The following is a 19,211-nucleotide window of genomic DNA, read 5'->3' as shown; positions in this document are numbered from 1 at the left end:
ATCCCTTACATTTTACTTATTACAGGTAAAAAAAAATCCCCAAGAACCTACATGCATTAATACCCAAGCAACATGTTATAGATTAACAGAGTATAAGCAAGCAAAATAGTCTCTGCTAGGTCTCTTACCGGTAGGCTGCATTTTTGCCGTTACAAAGAAAGGACCAATCACTTTCTTACTTATCTCGAAAAGTAATCTTATAAGGAATCTTAAAGGAATCACAAACCTAAACTTTTATACATGAAAAACAGTGAGCTCTACTTTAAATCTTTAGGGTGCATACCTGCTCATCAATAGTTTTTTTTTATATCAGGAGATTGAGGGCAGAAATGAATATAAGGAATTAACCATCACTTTTGGTCATCAGTCAATCCTAGCAAGAAAGGCAGTTATTTAATGATAACTTAATGAGCTGCAGCCTCAGTTCTCATTGTTGCTTAAGATAACACCCAACATCAAACACTCTGAAATGGTGTTTAAATTAGCATTATATTAGAGTTCCCATTTCTAATTTTAATACAGTCTGTGACTACAGGAACGTGAGATCTGAGTCTCAAAAAAAGAACCTGTTCAAAGGACAGAGGTCATCATATTCGCACTTCTAGCAGTTGTTCACAGCCTCTCTGTTAGTTATTTAACCACAACGATTCTTGTAAATATGATTTGAAAATGATGATTTCTGGTGACCACTGATTAAATCTATGCATGTCTACAAAAGCAGTGGTTTGGGAATGCATAGGGGTTTAAATTTTCTGTTTTTTTTCATCAATTGTATCAATTTTCTCATTGATGATGCAGTACCATCATAAGAAAATAACTTTCTTACTTTTTCTATCCCTGAAAAATAGTTTAAAAGAAATATCTGGTAGTTTGAGAAGTGCTGGTGCTCTGAACTTTTTTGTTCAGAGAGTGTTTTCTAACATCAAGCTTGATGCTCATTATTAATTTGCCACATCTACAGTAAATAAACAAAAGAGTCCTCAGTGGCCCAGGCTCAGAAATAACTAATGAATCATCTGTGGGAACAGGGCTTTTGGAGACTCAATGGATGAAGCATCAAAATCCCTTAAAAGAAACTACGAGGAAAAGGTAGAATCTAATTTTTTTTTTTAAAAAAAACCTAGCCTAGTTTCTTATAATTAATTCTTTTTATGCCAGGTGTAAAACATTTAGGTTTCAAAAAAAAAAAAAAAACCCAAAACCCAAAACCAGGAAAATAGTTAGGTCTCATTTTCTGGGTTATCAATTTGTTATGCAGTGAATAAATTACACAGGCTTAAAATACCACTTGGTTTTATTCTATGAGAATAATGTTTTAACTATTTTCAAAAGTTAATTAATTATCAATCTGCATATGTGTACATGATATGTGTCTTTACCTGTGGGTGTGTGCGCCGCAGCAATGTGTGGATGCCAGAGGACAAGTCTGTGGAGCTTTTACCCCCCTTCCACCATTACGTGGATTCAGGAGATCAAATTCAGGTTTCCAGGCTCACATAAGTGTCTCTACTCCATGTAGCATCTTGATGGCTCCAAAGTATTATTTTTGCAAGTCAAACTATGGGCTTGAGGAGATGGCTCAGTGCCAAGAGTAAAGTGCTTGATGTGAAAATGTGAGGAACTGAATTCTAATCCCCAGGACCCACGTGAAGCTGGTTACAGTGGTGTGACAGTGCTCTCATGGGAAGGGGGGAAGTGGAGACAAGAGAATCTGCAGAAGCTTATGGGCCTGGCATCTTGGTGAAACACAAATAGGGTGGCGGCATTATTACACATAATGTACAATGCTAAGAGCAACACTAGAGGTTCTTGTCTGATCTCCACAAGGGTGCCATGGCATGAGCCGTCAGCGCTGCCCCCAAGACAAACTGTAAAACTTCCTCAGTCAAAGTAAACATTAAATATTTGTAGATTTAGCAACTGTAAATATTCTAAAGGAAAGCAGAAATATAATTTTTATGGATTAACATATCTAATATTTAAAGTCACACAATATTTTGCTATCTAAGAATCTCTATGATTCCAAACCCATTGAGTGTCCACACAATTTGAAACTTGTTCTTTGCCACAATAAGCATTGATGTCCCAAGCTGTCTTTGCGGTTTCCTTAGGTCCTTCAGGTATTCTGGTAGATTCCTATAGTAAGCAGATTGTTGTTTGAGGATCCTCCAGATTTACTTCCATTTCCAGCAGTAGTGGATAAGAGTCCCTTTGTCCTCTTCCCCTGTAACCATGTCTGGATTAGTTGTGTTTGGGATTAACCGTTCTCACTAGGATGAGATGGACTCTCAGTGAAGCTCAGATTTGTTTCCCCCAGACACCCAATTGCTGCTGATGATTTTGAATGTTTAAAACATATACTTATTGATCACTTGTATTTTTTTGTGGAAAATGTACTGTGTAATTAATTTTCATTTTTATCGATTAGATGGTATTTCTGGTGCTTTTTGAGTTCTTTACATATTTGAGACTTTAGTCAGATCTATAGCTGTCAAAGATTTCCTCACATTCTGAGGGCTGTCTCTTCACTTTCACAGTTGTTTCCTTTCTATGAAGGAGCTTTGAAAATTTTTTTTCAAGACAGGGTTTCTCTGTGTAGCTTTGGAGCCTATCCTGGCACTTGCTCTGGAGACCAGGCTGGCCTCGAACTCACAGAGATGTGCCTGCTTCTGCCTCCTGAGTGCTGGGATTAAAGGCATATGCCACCAATGCCCAGCGAGCTTTGAAATTTTTATGTAATTGCATTTCTCCACTCTTAGAATTTTTTCCACAAGTATTGGAATTATTCTCAGAAGTCTTTACTAGTGCTTTTAATAAGATTTCCTGTATTTATTTCAAAACTTCAGGTCTTATATTAAAGTCTTAACATATTTGAATTAATTTTGTACAGGGTGAGAGATACAGTGCTAGCTTTCATTTTGCTACATTCAGTTTCCATAGCAATGTTTGTTGAAGAGATAACTCCTTTTTTCTAGTGTATGCTTTTGGTACCTGTGTTGGAAATCAGGTTGCTTCTGTTGAATGTATTTATATGTGTCCTATATTTCATTCCATTGATTTATATGTCTGTATTTTTTTTTTTGTGCTAGTGACATGCTCTTTTGTTCTTTTGGCTCTCAGTACAATTAGAAATCTGGTATTCTGACACCTGATAAATGTTCTTTTGCTTTAGATTGCTTTGGCTATTTGGAGTCTTTTGTGATTCCATATGAACTTTAGTGTTTTAAAAAATTATATGAAAAATGCCATTGAATTGTTAATAGGAATGCATTAAATCTGTATATCATTTTCAGTCACATATTCGTTTCCACATTATTTCTTCCTACCCATGAACATGGAAGGTTTTTCCATTGTGTAGTGTTTACCTCAGTTTCTATTTTTTCACTGTCTTGGAGTTTTCATTGTAGAGAAAATTTACTTTCTACTCTAGACTTTCAGAAGAAGGTTTACTTCTAGGTACTCTACTATTTCAACACTATCACAAATAAGGTTATTTTCTTTAATTTATTTTCAGGATTTTGTTACTGGTATACAGACAGCTACTATTTTTTTTTTTACAATGATTTAATATCCTGCATCTTTACTTAAAGTGTTTATCAGATATTAAGGTTATCTGATGAAGTATTCAGGGTCTTTACTTATTGATTCATACCACATGCAACTAGGGATAATTTGATTTATTTATCTCTTATTTGTAACTGTTTAACTTCTTTCTTTTGCCTTATTCCTTTGGCTATGATTTGAAGCACTATATTGAGTAAGAGTGGAGGATGTGGATATATTTGTCGTTCTTCATGTGAGAATGCTTAAGTTTTTTTTTTAATGTAGTATGCTATTGGCTAAGATTTTGACATATATAGCTTTTTATTTTGATGAGGTATGTTCCTTTTATTCCTAGTTTTCTTGGGGCTTTTATTGTATACAAGATGTTAAACTGTCAATAGTCTTTTCTGTGTTGTAGATATGTTCATGACAATGCTGTTCCAGATTGTATTTTTGTTGTATGTTACATTAATTGATTTTTGTATATTGAGCTATCCTTGGAATAAAGCCAACTTGTTTATAATCATTTTAATATGTTGCTAAATTCAGTTTGTGATCATTTTATTGAGAATTTTGTCATTCATGTTTATCAGGGACACTTATTTCTAGTTTTTATATGCCTTTATTTGGTTTTAATATCAGGGTAAATTTTTACCAAAAAATTTTGGTAGTAGTTCTTACCTTGACGATTTATGGAACAGTTTGAGGGGCATTGATGTTAATTTTAACTTTAGTCCTGGCAGAATTTGATATTGAAACTATCTTGTCTAGGGTTTTTTTTTTTTTCTTGCCAGTATATTTACTTAGTTGGAATTTTATGTGATGCTTGGTATTGAACCCAGGATTTTTTTTTTTTGCATGTTATCTATAATTCTTAGATTTGGTCTTTTCAGAGAGTCCCAGATTTCCTGGATGTTTTATGCCCTGATTTTGTTTTTTAAGATTTAACTTTCTTTTCGACTAAAGTATTCAATTATTCTATCTTGTCTTCAGTGTCTGAGGTCTGTCTTTCATCTTTTGTATTCTGTGGTTAGGCTTGCCTCTGAGTTTCTTGCTTGAGTTTCTAATTTTTCACATCCATTTCACATCCAAATTACCTCAATTTGAGTTTTCTGTATTGGTTCGAGACCCTTTTGTCATGAACAAAGTGTTTTCTTCATTTTATTCAACTGTTTGTGTTTTCGTAGATTTCATTAGTGGTTACATTCATAAACTCTTTAATGATCTCTAACATTTTTTAAAAGCCTATTTTGAAGTTTTGTCTTGTTCCTTGGCTATATTGCATTTCTACTGTAGGAAGGTAGCTGTGCTTTATTGGAGCCATCTCATCCTAGCTGTTAATGATTGTATTTTAATCTGGCACTTAGGAATCTGGGTTTATGTTGATTGTAATTCTAGGTACTGATATCTGGTTGTGTTTGTTGGGTAGGTTTCTTTGCCCTTCCTTGGTTCTTAGGGGAATGTGGTCGCCATGAGTTGCCTGGTAGGGAATGTTTTTGAGATCCTACCAGGTGTGACTACTAGAGGTCCTTGGTAGAATGTGTTCCTAGGCATTTGGAGCTGACACTTAGAAACAGGAATGGGCAAAGGGGGGTTGCAGGGTTCTCACAGGAGGGAATAAAGCAGTGTATACCACCAGGATCTGCATAGACCCCTGGGAATTGGGGCAGAGAAGCAGGAGTGGCCATGGCAGGTGGTCTGCCACAGAGCTGGGGATGACCTTGGGGGATTGGATTTAGAGGAGAGGAGGGGGTGTGAAGATTGTCTACCTGATTCCTCGGCTATCATGGCTCCCTGAAAAGGGAATCAAGTGACAGTCTTATCAGATTTTCCCCCACTGCTTTGTATAAATTTTCATGTTTTCAGTCTTCCATTCATTTTCTCATTATATATGAATGTCACATGTCTTAGGTTTTTACTATAACTGCTAACTACCCCAAGAAAAATTCAAGGAAAAGTTGGTTAACAAGACCTTAAATCAGTTTCTTGTTTACCTAAATGGTTTATGGAGGTTTCAAATTGATGGTAATTGGGAGGTCTTCCTACAGTGTTTTTGAGAGGAATCAATAAGATCATTCATAACCAGCACAAAGCATAGAAAGTTATTTTAGAATTACCATTTTTTTTCTAAGTGGCTAAACGGATAATGAATACTTCTACATGCCACATTTATCAAGGGTACGTATCACTTCCACACTCATTTGATTAACTTCAATGTAAAATAAAAAGACATACCTAAAAGTGTGGAAAATGGCAGAAAACCACAAACTACTGTGTTTCCTGGGATAAGAGTCAGACTAATTTCAGGTTCACTGAAAGACTAAACATATTGAAAAAGCTTACTTTTAATGGAGGTAAAGAATGCCATGGTTCATATTATGGAAGTCTAAAGAGAAAGTGTGATTAAAAAATGTATAGAAAAATATAGTAAAGCTTTAGATTTTGAGTTCATTCCCCTGTCTTTTGTTTGGTACTCTTTAATTTATTTTACATCTTTGAGAGGGATGCAATTTTTTTATTGAGTAATTGAAAGCTTGCTTCACTTGCTTGTTCCTTAGCGCATAAATAAAGGGATTTAACATTGGTGAAATCGATATTATAAGAAGTGAAATCCCTTTATTGATAGCTACATCATCTTTGGATGAAGGTTTGATATAAATGAAGATGCAGCTGCCATAAGTGATGGAGACAACAATCATGTGGGAAGAGCAGGTGGAAAAGGCCTTTTTCCTTTGCTTGGCAGAGGGAAATCTCAGAATGGTCCTGATGATATAAATGTACGAAAGGATAACACACATAAAGGTGGTGATGAAAGCCAACACCGCATCAGCTATCACCATCTGTTCTACCAACTGAGTATCTGAACAAGAGATTTTCAGGAGAGGAGCTGCATCACAACAAAAATGGTCAATGAGATTTGAGTCACAGAACTCCAGACCCAAGCCTAGACTGACAGGTGGGAGAACGATCATCAGTGCTGCTACCCAGCAGAAGAGGATGAAGTTCCTGCAGGCTCTGCTATTCATGATGGTCATGTAATGCAGAGGTTTACAAATGGCCACATAGCGGTCATAGGACATGATAGCTAGGAGAAAAAATTCCGTTACTGCAAAGATGTCTATAAACAGCAGCTGAGTGAAACAAGCAATATAGGTAATGGACTTGTCCCCAGAGGATATGCTATATAGAAATCTGGGAATACAAGAAGTTGTGAGTAAAATTTCTAAGAAGGAGAAATTTTTGAGTAAAATATACATAGGTGTTTTAAGGCGAGGGTCAGCCAGAGTGAGGGTGATGATGGTTATGTTTCCAGATAAACTCAATGTGTAAGAAAGGAACAGAAATATAAAAAGCAGAATTTTCAACCGGGTGTCATCTGTCAGACCCAGCAAGATGAAGGTTGTTACTGTTCGGTTTCTCATTCTTGATTATTTATTGTCTGTTGCTCAGCCTTGATGAAAAAGAAGAAAGACTTTATTTATAAGACCTCAGAGTTCAGTATGGTGCTAACTTCAAGACAACCGAGCCTGAGTGTCATTCCTATAGTACCATTGGTTAGTGAAGAAGAAAGCACATAGCTCATGCTGATTTTTGATCTTCTTTTTGTGTCATGTAACAGCTCATATTTGAATTCCATATTTCATAATGCTATTCTTATGTGTCTACAATCTACATGTGATCAATGTCAGTTTAACACATAATCTTATAAACATCATTCCACAAAAATTCCCTTTAAAGTAATTGCTTTTGGTCCAACATTTCTGCCTTCTTCTAACTGCTTTTCCTAGATAAGATTTTAAAAGAGAACTACTAAAATAAATGAAGTGTTGTCTGTTAAATGATCTTAACATTATGTTCATATTTAATATTAATTATTAACTGGTAAATACTTACCATACAGTTGCACTCCAGCTTCTATGTTTAAAATATTATTTACTTTGCTTTTTTTTTACAGATTCATTTAGATCATGGGTGTGGTGGCACACAGCATCCTGGCACTTGGGAGGCAGAGGCAGGTAGATCTCTGTGAGTTAGAGGCCAGCCTGGTAGACATAGTGAGTTCTAGAACAACCAGGGCTGTGCAGACAGACCCGGTCTCAATAAAAAAGATTCATTTAGAGGTATCACAGTTCAAATGTTTTTAGATTTTGCCAGATTGACTTGAATTTTCACACATATTAATATATATTTTCTATATGTGACAATTAGTGTTGATTGTATTTTCCTCTGAATGCCAAAATGGGACGTCTATGAAGAACAGTTTTGTGATCCCTATGACAGGCTCATACAAAGTATTGCTTTCCCAGCTTGCATGTGGAAGTGTGGAACTGAATCACCTGGGTAATTGGTTTTCTTGATGATGTTGGCCCATTATGGGTCTCTGTGTTATTCATCATCTACCACGAAAGAAGATTCTCACATGAGGATTGAGAGACGAACTTACCTATGGGTATAACTATAAGTCTTTAAGAGTCAGTTTAATACTATATCTTTAGTAGTTGGTTTAATCACAGGTCTATTTAGCAGAAGAGTAAGAGGCTCTGTCTTAAGGCCTATGACCTACCCAGACTTATTAACAGTACTGGGCATGAGTTCCACTTTGTGGAGAGGTCTTAAATCCAGCTAGAAAATGGTTGGTTACTCACAGAGCATTTATGCCACTATTACACTAGTGGTCCTCTCTTTGCAAGCTGTTGAAGCTTCCAAGGTTCACAGCTGGACAAGACTGATGATTACTTTGCTCCCCAAATATCATACACATTACCTTCCAGAACTATGACAGTTATCCAAAAGACATGACACCTCCAGGTGAGTACCAGTTTGATTCCTCCATGTTCTGTGACTCAGGTGTGCAATGTGTTCAGCAATAGGGTGTTACTCTCAAAAGCATTGAGAGTAGTCTGTAATGTTTGTGGGGGGCACTCTGTGAGACCTCACCTACCAATAAAACCAAAGGAGGTATTCCATACCTGCTGTTGGATTTTTTTTATTTGTTAGCCTGTGGTGTGTGGTAGGAGCATTGTTGTCCCACTATAGGATAATTCCATTTAAACTCTTTTTATATATGTGTACATATATATTTTAAGAAGCTTCTAAATAATAGGCTGCCAATTTTTCTTTTCTGAAGACTTTTAGTGTTAATTATGGTTTCCCACATTCCTTCTTCTGTTATTTTTCTCTATCTTCCACCACACTAAACCTACATTGTTTTGTTATCCCCAGTTCTCCCTTCATACCATGTGAATTGTATCTTTCCTTTCTTTTTTTAAAGATTTATTTATTATCTATACAGTGTTCTGTCTGTATGTGTCCCTGCAGGCCAGATCTCATTACAGATGATTTTGATCCATCATGTGGGTTCTGGGAATTGAACTCAGGACCTCTGGAAGAACAGTCAGTGCTCTTAGACTCTGAGCCATGACTCTGAGCCATCTCTCTAGCCCCCGTATCTTTCCTTTCTTAAAAGCTCATGCCCCCCCAGGGCCTCTTATCAGTTTCATGATTTCTATGGGCATTCCACCACCACCACCACCAAAAACACCACAACTGCAAAACCATAAGGAGTCACATGATTGCCTGTAGTCTAAGAAAGTACAAAGTTTGTTATCTATAATGAAAAGTAAGGAGAAGAGGACACTTTAATTTGTCATCTTGGGCACACTTCAGTTCTTTAATAGAAATGCAATTTTCTTGAGTAAGTCATGAGAAGCTTGCTTAACTTGCTTATTTCTTAGAGTATATATGAAAGGATTCAGCATGGGCGATATGGAAGAAATAAGCACTGACACACCTTTATTAATGGTTACCTCTTCTTTTGCAGATGGTTTGATATAGATGAAGATGCAGCTCCCATAGGTGATGGAGACCACAATCATGTGTGAAGAACAGGTTGAAAAGGCTTTTCTTTTTTGTTGAACAGAAGGGAATTTTAGAATTGTCCTTATAATGTATATGTAGGAAAAGACTACACATATTAGAGTAATGATGAAGGTGAATACTGCGGAGGCTATTACCATCTGCTCAATCAACCAGGTGTCTGAGCATGATATTTTCAGAATAGGATTTGCATCACATCCAAAATGATCAATGATATTAGAGTCACAGAATTCCAGATGAAGACCTAAGCTAAGTGGTGGGAGGATAATCATGAATGCCGCCATCCAACAGGAAATAACCATCATTTTGCACACCTTGTTGTTCATGATGGTCATATAATGCAAAGGTTTACAGATGGCCACATAGCGATCATATGACATGGTAGCCAGGAGAAAAAACTCAGTTACTCCAAAGAGATCTGTGAAAAATAATTGAGTTGCACATGCATTGTATGTAATTGTCCTGTCTCCAGTTGAAATACTGTATAAAAATCTTGGGACACATGCACTTGTAAATGAGATTTCTAGGAAGGAAAAGTTTTGGAGGAAGAAATACATGGGAGTTTTAAGGTAGGGATCCACTGTGGTGAGGGTAATGATGGTTAAATTACCAGTTACACTCAATAGGTAGGTGATAAATAGAAAAATAAAGAGCAAGACCTGTAATTGAGGATCGTCTGTGAGTCCCAGGAGGATGAATGTTGTAATTGATGTGTGGTTTCTCATTATCAATATCAGGAATTTTCTGAACCTAAATGTTAATGTCAGGGAAATTTGGCCTGCAGAATTCAATGACAAAAATCATCAATGATGAGCATTTTCATAAAAAAAATCACTCAGTTCACCTAATTTGTATGTGCTTTTTTTATTAATGTGAAGAATTTTAGAGCAAGAAGATATATGTGTACATGCTCATATATATTCATGGTTTTAGTTAGGTGTGCAGGTGAGTGTACATTTATAAAACATGGAGAAAATTAAACAAAGCTGCAAAATATCCTCACCACAGAACTGCACTCCTCTCTTCTCCATTACTTCAGATCTACATTCTGAATCAGTTATTTAGTTCTCAAACTGGTACTATCCAGCTTCTACTCTTATTTACTTAAAAATGCACCATTTATAAACAATTAAACAAATATAAATGTTTTGATATACACCAAGCAGTATTCTAACTGTACCACGTATGTATTACCTTACAATAACCTGCAAAGTATGAATGTCTATTATCTCCGTGTTATTTATTTATTTATCTATCTTTAAATTTTAAATGTATTCATGTGTGTGTGTGTGTGTGTGTGTGTGTGTGTGTGTGTGTGTGTGTGTGTGTGTGTAGGTCAGAGGATAACTTGTGGTACTTGATTCTCTATTCCTACCATGTGAGCCCCAAGTATTAAACTCAGGATTTCAGGTTTGGAGACAAGAACCTTTTTTTTTCCCCATTTTTAAATTTGAATTAGAAACAAGATTGTTTTACATGTCAATCCTAGTTCCTTCTCCCTTCTCTCCTTCCCTGCCACCCCCCAACTAAAACCCCACCTATCACATACCCTTTCTGCTCCCCAGGTAGGGTTAGAACTTCCATAGGGGGTCTTCAGAGTTGAGACAAGAGTATTTAACCCACTGAGATGTATCATTTAATTTTTATGATGAACATACATTTTTTATACAATGTATTCTGATTACAGTTTCTCATCCTCAATTCCTCCAAGATCCTTCCCACTTCCTCACCCACCCAAATCCACACCCTTTATCTCTCTCTCATTAGACTACAAACATCTGAAACAATTAATAATAATAAAACAACAACAATAGTAATAAAATAAGATAAAATAAAAATGAGTGAAAATAGGACAAAACAAATAAGAAAATAAACAAATGTAAAATAGAGACAAAGAAAGAACAAGAAACACATATAGATATCTTATTGGCCCTATATTCACTTGAAAATGGGAAATCTGAGGCACCAATAAGTAAAGGATGTGCCTACTCTTTTCTTGAGTCTTAGGATGTCTCATTACTGTTCTCTCAGTATTAGAATATGCTTGACTGAATGTTTCATTTTCACAAATATAGTTCTTTGCTTTAGTCATCAAAACATAGGAAGAGTTAGTCTGAATTTTTTGTCTAAACCAAAATGGTTGAGGAAATAAAGAAAGGCACAGTTAGAAGTCATATTGGCACAACTGGTGTAATGGAATAGCTATGGACAAAGCCTAAATGTATTTTCTATGCAATTTTTTGTTTACTTAATGCTTAATATCGGGCTGAGAGAGATTAAAAATACCAACTACAATTGATTTTCTCCATTTTATTCCTTAGACTGTTTAGTAATTTTATTTCTCTGTTTGTTCAGTATTTTGTTCCATGAGAATTAAGAAGCTAGGGACTTTGTTAATGTTAACTGTTAAAATCATCAGTTAGACTAAGGTAAAATTTCCCCAATTATATTAACAGATATTATTTTTCTATAAATTATGTTTTCTGACATATAAATTATGTTTTTTGAGCTCAAAGACTTTTCCTTGACTACAAATAAAGCAATTATTAAGCTGCTTTCCATGCTTTCCATCAGAGAATTATTTAAAAAATATAGTGGCTTATACAACTGATTCATATTAACTAACATATTTATGGAACATTTCAGGTCAGTAAATAATATGTGGCATGTCTATCACTTCAAGGATCATTTCTTTCTCTTAGGAACCTTCAAAAGTTTGTATGAGTTTTCATGGAATCTCAATGCATTGCAGCCTATAGAACATTAGAGTTTATTCTCCCTATCTCACTATACTGCTGAGTCTACTGACTTCAGAAAGTCTTGATTCATGTGCTTATACACCTTTGAACAATGTCTTTCTACTTTTCCTTTTTTTCTGGTTTGAGTGAGCTCTGCCTTCAGTTACTATTGGTCTCATATATTAGTATCACCATTTGACTGGGACCCCAGCCAAATAAAATAAATAAATATAAATTTAAAAAATAAAATGAGAAATAAAATGTGATAGAGAGCTTGCATCCACTTGACAAGTTCATTGTCATCAGAAGGTGACTGCAGCTCACACCCTGAGAATCTCTCACTGGGCTTTCCCATAGATGTAATGTAAAATGTAATATATTATATATAGTATTATAAAATTATGAAATGCATATACTTTAGAATATATTATATATATATTTTATTTAGAGAATACTTTATTAGTTTTTGTAATCAAACCCATGTAGATAAGACCTTACATATTTAATACAGTGTGCTACCCCTGTACAAATGGAAAAAAAATAAGTTCAACATTTCTAGACCAATATGGCTGTTAATTTCTGTACTATGCCAACTCAACATGGTAAACTGGGATACTTTTTTCCAAAGTTGACAGCACAGCTAAAGTTTCCAAAGAATATATTATATTTTTGTGTATCATATAGGTGCTCACTTTCCAACCCAGCCTGAGGCTCGCTACCCTCTTGTCACTGCATCCTCAGCGATGGGAATTACAGTCTTCACATAAGGTCACATATTTTTCTTTTCTTAGTCTCAACTTACCACCCAGCCCCTTTGGTATTGAATTCAGTTTTGCTCAGATCTGAAGACTACCTTTAACCTTTAATCATAAATATATGGCTTTTTTAAAACTCAGACATGAACAAATGTTGATGATTTAATAATCCCATAATATTCATCTTGACTAAGTGGTATTTTGATATTTATTTTCCAGAGACCAAGAATGAACATGTGTACATATATTTAATTTTTAAAGTCTTTTAAAATATGGATATATGTCTGTTCTGAGGAACATACTTTTGGATCTTTCTAAATCAGTCATAATCATAGTTTTTAGGGTCATCATTCCAGCAAAAATTTCACAAGTGATTGCAATTTTGCTTCATAGAATACTAATGCAAACAGTCAACACTGATCGTCTAAACCTAGAACTTTTATTAAAGGGAAAACACATCACTTCATTTCCCACTCATCTTTCCTCCAAGTGTGCATACAAAACATGCAAGAATACACATGAACATAAGTGGAGTCAAAACACGTTCATACTTACCCTTCGGCTGGAGGTCATTGCATGACATCTGTTGTAAGTTTATCTGTGTTGAGGGCCAAAGAGAATCTCGAGCAAGATCTTGTACAGCCACCTGCTCTGACCTGTTCTAGCCACAAGATGTTCTTTTTAGATATGTTGCTCAAAACATGTTGTTCCTTTACTTCTCGGAATAGGCTGCAGTTGACTGGTCACAAGGACTTGGGCCAAGGCCAACCTTATCTGCACTTCCTCTTAAAATTTTTTCCATTCCTCCTACCCTCCTACCCTGCCCCGAGCAAAATCCCCTGCATATAAGCAAGCTTTACCCTTCAATAAACGAGACCTTGACGCTATTCAGACTGACTCTGCCTTTCATTATGCGCTTGGTCTCCCTCCTCTCTCGCCCCCATTGACCCCCTAGGTGATACCCCCTCGAGACCCACAAATAACCTGGCCTGCTGGACGGGTCAAGTGGCGCCCGACGTGGGACTCGAGGTACGGTGGTCGCTGGACAACACCAAGAGAAAGAAGAGACTAGTCGACTCAAAGTGGAGACGCCCTGCATCGCTCGTGCACAGGTCTGTCTCGAGGTAAGTACTGTTGTCCGATTATAGTCATGGTCAAGACAGCCTCTAAGGAGGCCCTCTTTATCAGAGAAATAAAGAGTAGTTTAAGGGAGAGAGGAATAAGAGTTAAGAAAAAGGACCTTTTTAATTTCTTTTGTTTTGTGGAGGAGAAATGTCCTTGGCTGGTGATTCATGGGCCTGGCATTCACCCGCTAAGTTGGAATAAAGTGGGAAAGGATATTAACGGCCTCCTCAAGAAAGGAGAGGAAATACCAGAATCATTTTTCAGTTTTTATGGAGCCATTAGAGACATTCTTAAGGTCTCTGAAAAGGAGGGAAAGGTTTCTCATTTATTGGCCCTGGCAGAGGATTTTTTGACTGAATTGTCTGAGAGTTATGAGGAAGAAAAAACTCATAATAAAATGGAGGACAATGGCGTGCGCCCGGAGTCACGTACTCCCTCCCTTATAGATAAAGAAATTTCAGAAAACAATTTAGACCCCCTCCGCTGATAACCCCCCCCTATAAAGACAAAATTGTTGTACCCTGTTATTCATAAAGATAGGGTAGAAAGCTGGCTGGACCCCGCAGAAGAGGCCGACTTAGCGGAAGAGGCTGCTAAATATGAAAGTAAAAGGTATAATCCCCCGTTCATGGCTCCTGTCGAACAGGTTCCCCAAAGAAATAGGGTTAAGAGACTCAGCTGGCACCAGCCGCCCCCATATGTCCCTCCTGAGATCCCCGCGGCCCCTCCCCTTGCTGTTCATCCTGGGGCTCAGGCATTGTCTCCTCCCTTGATGGAGAATTTCCTTGCCACTAAACGCTCCCTGTCCACCCAGATTTCACATTTAAAGGGTGTAATCACTCTCCAAAAAGACTTAAAAGACCTTTCTGACCAAGTTTTCCAAAAAGAGTTAAAAGACCTTTCTGACCAAGATCAAACATTGAGAGCTGGCTTGATGGACCCTCCGTCAGCAGCTCGCCCCTCAGGAAGAACTTCAAAGAATCCCGCACCGGTAAAGGGGCGGCGACCTACTGCCTCCTCCTCCTTCCCTGTCATAACTAGCTCAGGGGGCCAAAGACAGGATCCTGCCGATCAGGCTGACTCATCTGCCCCAGATACCGAGACACCTGATGATGATAGCCCACCTGGGTCTGATGAGGAAACTAATGAAGCAGAGCAGAACATGCCTGAGGCTTCAGGGTCACGCATAGTCAAGGCCCTTAAGATAAAACATTTAAAAGAATTACATTCAGCAGTAAAAAATTATGGTCCTGCAGCCCCGTTTACCATCTCTATTTTGGAGAGTTTGGGCCAAGGGGGATACCTTCTCCCTACTGAGTGGATAAAGGTTGCTCAGTCAGTGTTGTCACGCAGCCAATTCCTAACCTGGAAGGCAGAGCTCCTGGAGGAACTAGAGACACAAGCAGCGGTAAACAAACAAAATGCTGCTACAGCCTCTTGGACCTTAGATAAATTGGCAGGTCGAGGAAAGTACGCTGTCGAGGGCACCCAGCAGACCTTCCCCACTGGGCTGTTGCGTCATGCCACCCAGGCTGCTCTAACAGCCTGGCGGGCTATTCCCCCGGCAGGTCCCGCCAGTGCCTCCCTTTCTAAGATCGTTCATGGTGCAAATGAACCCTATGCCCAATTTGTGGCCAGACTTTTGGAGGCTGCCGAAAGAATTCTCGGGGAGAACAGCATTGATGATATCCTAGTTAAACAGCTCGCCTTTGAAAATGCTAACTCTGCCTGCAAGGCTGCCTTGAGAGGGAAGATAAAGACCACAGACCTCCATGGCATGATTAGAATCTGTAATGATGTTGATCCCTTTGAACACAAACTCTCCAGAACCATCAACCTAGCCATAGGGGCAGTGCTCCACCCAATGGTTGCCAAGTCAAATACCCCAAAAACTTGTTTTAAATGCGGTGAGCTGGGTCATTTTGTCCGTAATTGCCCGGCTGGCATAAAAACAAACAGTCCTGATCCGGTAACCACTAAAACCAAGTCCCCTGCTCCCGGCTTTTGCCCACGTTGTAGGAGGGGACGCCATTGGGCCAAGGATTGCCACTCCAAATTTGATGTCATGGGCCAGCTGCTGCCTGTGGTCCCGGGAAACGGGCAGGGGCCCCCAGTGCGGGGCCCTCCTTCCCAGCGACCTTACCAGGCACAGATGGGATCCAACAACCCATTTACCAATGCCCAGACAATGTCAGGAAATCTGATTCACCCTGTTCAGGATTGTATAGAGCAACCCCAGGCAGCGCAGGATTGGACCTCTGTTCCTCTACCACCAGGATTGTAACTCCTGAGGAAGAAACAGTTATCCTAGAGACTGGTGTCTATGGCCCTCCCCCTACGGGTATGTTTTTTATGATCATTGGACGGGCATCTAGCTCGTTACGGGGGCTCTCCATACTTCCTACCCTAGTAGATGGAGATTATCAAGGGGAAATAAAAAATTTGGCCTCTGCTCCAGACGGCCCCGTTGCCATCCCACAAGGTCAGCGTATAGCAAGGCCCTCCCTCTCCCCCTAATGGGAAATTTTCCATCTAAGGATCAGCCTCGTGGACAGTCTCGTCCTGGCTCTTCTGATGTATATTGGATACAACAATTAACTAAAAAAAGACCCACCTTACAGCTATGGCTGGATGGGAAGCCTTTCCTTGGCTTATTGGATACGGGGGCTGACTCCACGGTCCTCTCCAAAGCACACTGGCCCCAGAATTGGCCATTAGATGTGACTGCCACTCATTTACAGGGAATAGGACAGACTCAAAATACTCTCCAGAGCTCCAAATTATTACAGTGGAAGGATCAGGAAGGCAATGTCGGAACAGTAAAGCCCTTCGTGGTAGAGGGTCTCCCAGTCAATCTCTGGGGACGAGATATAATGACTCAAATGGGAGTCATCATGATGAGTCCCAATGATACTGTCACCAGAATGATGTTAAAGACAGGGTTCCTGCCGGGAAAGGGCCTGGGGAAGGAGGAACAAGGACAAACACAGCCCATTTCAACCAAACAGAAATTAGATAAAAAAGGACTAGGTACAGGCCCTGATCACCTTTTTTCCTGAGGACCACTGCCCCTCCTGCACTCCACGCTGATAAGATTACCTGGAAATCGGATGATCCAGTGTGGATAGACCAGTGGTCCTTATCTGGGGAGAATGTCCAGGCAGCCCTCCTGTTGGTGCAGGAACAGGTAGATCAAGGGCATCTTGAGCCGTCTACCTCCCCCTGGAACACGCCCATATTTGTAATTAAAAAGAAATCAGGAAAATGGAGGCTCCTCCAAGACCTTAGAGAAGTTAATAAAACCATGATGCCTATGGGAGACCTACAACCAGGAATGCCCACACCTGTGGCTATCCCTAAGGGATATGCCAAAATTACTATAGATATTAAAGACTGTTTCTTCTCCATTCCCCTTCATAAAGATGATTGCAAGAGATTTGCCTTTTCTATCCCTATTGTTAATCAGGTGGGCCCCAATCCCAGATTTCAATGGAAAGTTTTGCCTCAAGGTATGGCTAATTCACCCACCCTTTGCCAAAAGTATGTTGCTCAGACAATTGATCCTTTCAGAATCAGGTTTCCTGGGGCCTATATAATTCATTATATGGATGATATTTTGATAGCTGCCAAGGCCATTGAAGAAACAAATATGATAGCCATGTTTATGGTTCAGGCTTTACAGGAGAGAGGGTTTTGTATTGCCCCTGATAAGATTCAAACAAGATTCCCCTTTTTGTTTTTGGGGTTTGAGCTTTGCCCAGAACTTCTTTATACACAAAAGCTCCAACTAAAAAAGGGCTCATTACACACCCTCAATGACTTCCAAAAACTTTTGGGAGATATTCAGTGGCTGCGCCCTTACTTACAGTTAACTAAAGGAGACATTCGCCCTCTTGAAGATGTGTTAAAGGGGGATGCCGACCCCCTCTCCCCTAGAATACTTACCCCAGAGGCATTACAAGCCCTTGAGAAGGTGGAAGCAGCCATTATGTCCCAACATATTGGATATTTCTCTCCCACCCAGCCTTTATATCTAATAGTGTTTTCCACAGAGTTCTCTCCCACAGCCTTGCTCTGGCAGGACCCTGTTCCCCTGCTCTGGATACATCTCCCGGTTGCTAAGAGAAAAGTGCTCCCTACTTACCCCCTTTTGGTTTGTCAATTGATAGTATTGGGACTAAAAACTTCTACCAAATATTTTGGAAAAGAACCTGAAATAGTTGTACAGCCCCATGATAAAAATAATTTAGACTGGCTGGCCTATCATCACCCTGACTGGGCCGTCCTTGCTTGCTCCTATATGGGAAAATTTGATACCCAGCTACCGAGCAATAAGTTGCTCCAATTCTTTTCCTGCACCCCCTTTGTTTTCCTCCAGAATGCAAAATTAGAACCTATCCCAGATGCCCATACGGTTTTCATAGACGGTTCAAAAAATGGACGAGCTGCCTATGTATTTGAGGGTAGTGAAGTTGTCTTTAGTACACCCTTTACCTCAGCACAATTGGTTGAGCTTCATGCCACTTTAATGGTATTAAAGAAATTTGCCCATTACCCACTCAATTTATATTCTGACAGCCGGTATGTAGTAGGGGCCTTACAAGTATTAGAAATGGTACCTACAATTCAGCCTCAAACTTCTACCTTTAAAATGTTTTCAGAAATACAAAAGTTAATATGCCAGAGGACTTTTCCCTTTTTTATTGGCCATATTCGTGCCCATACAGGATTACCTGGACCATTAGCACTGGGAAATGAACTAGCAGATGCTGCTACCCGAGCCCCACAAGTTCTGTTCTCTGAACAGAATGGGGTGGCAGCCGCACAGGAGGCCCATCGACTCCATCATCTCAATGCCCAGACTTTGAGACAAAAATTCTCCATTACCAGAGATCAGGCCAGAGAAATTGTTAAATCCTGCAAAAATGCCTGATATATTTACCAGAGCCTCATATAGGGGTAAATCCCAGAGGTCTAATTCCGGGTCAACTTTGGCAAATGGATGTTACACATGTCCCTGCTTTTGGACAGCTTAAATTTGTTCATGTCACTATCGATACTTATAGTGGGTTCATTTCTGCCTCTGCCCACACTGGAGAGGCTGCCAAAGATGTTAAAGCCATTTGTTACATACATTTGCCATGTTAGGACAGCCTGTTTCTATAAAAACAGA

The 19,211-nt window shown here is 38.8% G+C and overlaps 2 protein-coding genes across 2 annotated transcripts; both read right to left on the bottom strand.

Moving 5' to 3' along the window:
- Positions 1-6,020: 6,020 nt before the first annotated feature.
- LOC113832937 (olfactory receptor 6C2-like) lies at positions 6,021-6,965 on the bottom strand. The gene has a single exon (XM_027391895.1). It carries the CDS (start codon positions 6,963-6,965, stop codon positions 6,021-6,023), a length of 945 nt encoding a protein of 314 aa, XP_027247696.1.
- Positions 6,966-9,206: 2,241 nt separating this feature from the next.
- On the bottom strand, positions 9,207-10,145 carry LOC113832923 (olfactory receptor 6C68-like). Its single transcript, XM_027391857.1, has one exon. The coding sequence runs from the start codon at positions 10,143-10,145 to the stop codon at positions 9,207-9,209; it is 939 nt and encodes a 312-aa protein (XP_027247658.1).
- Positions 10,146-19,211: the final 9,066 nt, after the last annotated feature.

Source organism: Cricetulus griseus (genome assembly GCF_003668045.3).
Source record: "Cricetulus griseus strain 17A/GY chromosome 1 unlocalized genomic scaffold, alternate assembly CriGri-PICRH-1.0 chr1_0, whole genome shotgun sequence".
Classification (NCBI taxonomy): Eukaryota; Metazoa; Chordata; class Mammalia; order Rodentia; family Cricetidae; genus Cricetulus; species Cricetulus griseus.
The sequence above is the reverse complement of the archived record's forward strand: the minus strand, read 5'-3'. Positions and strand labels throughout refer to the sequence as shown.

What these genes read in the sequence shown, in the direction of transcription:
- LOC113832937 (XM_027391895.1), bottom strand. Translation starts at nt 6,965, where the DNA reads ATGAGAAACCGAACAGTAACAACCTTCATCTTGCTGGGTCTGACAGAT.
- LOC113832923 (XM_027391857.1), bottom strand. Translation starts at nt 10,145, where the DNA reads ATGAGAAACCACACATCAATTACAACATTCATCCTCCTGGGACTCACA.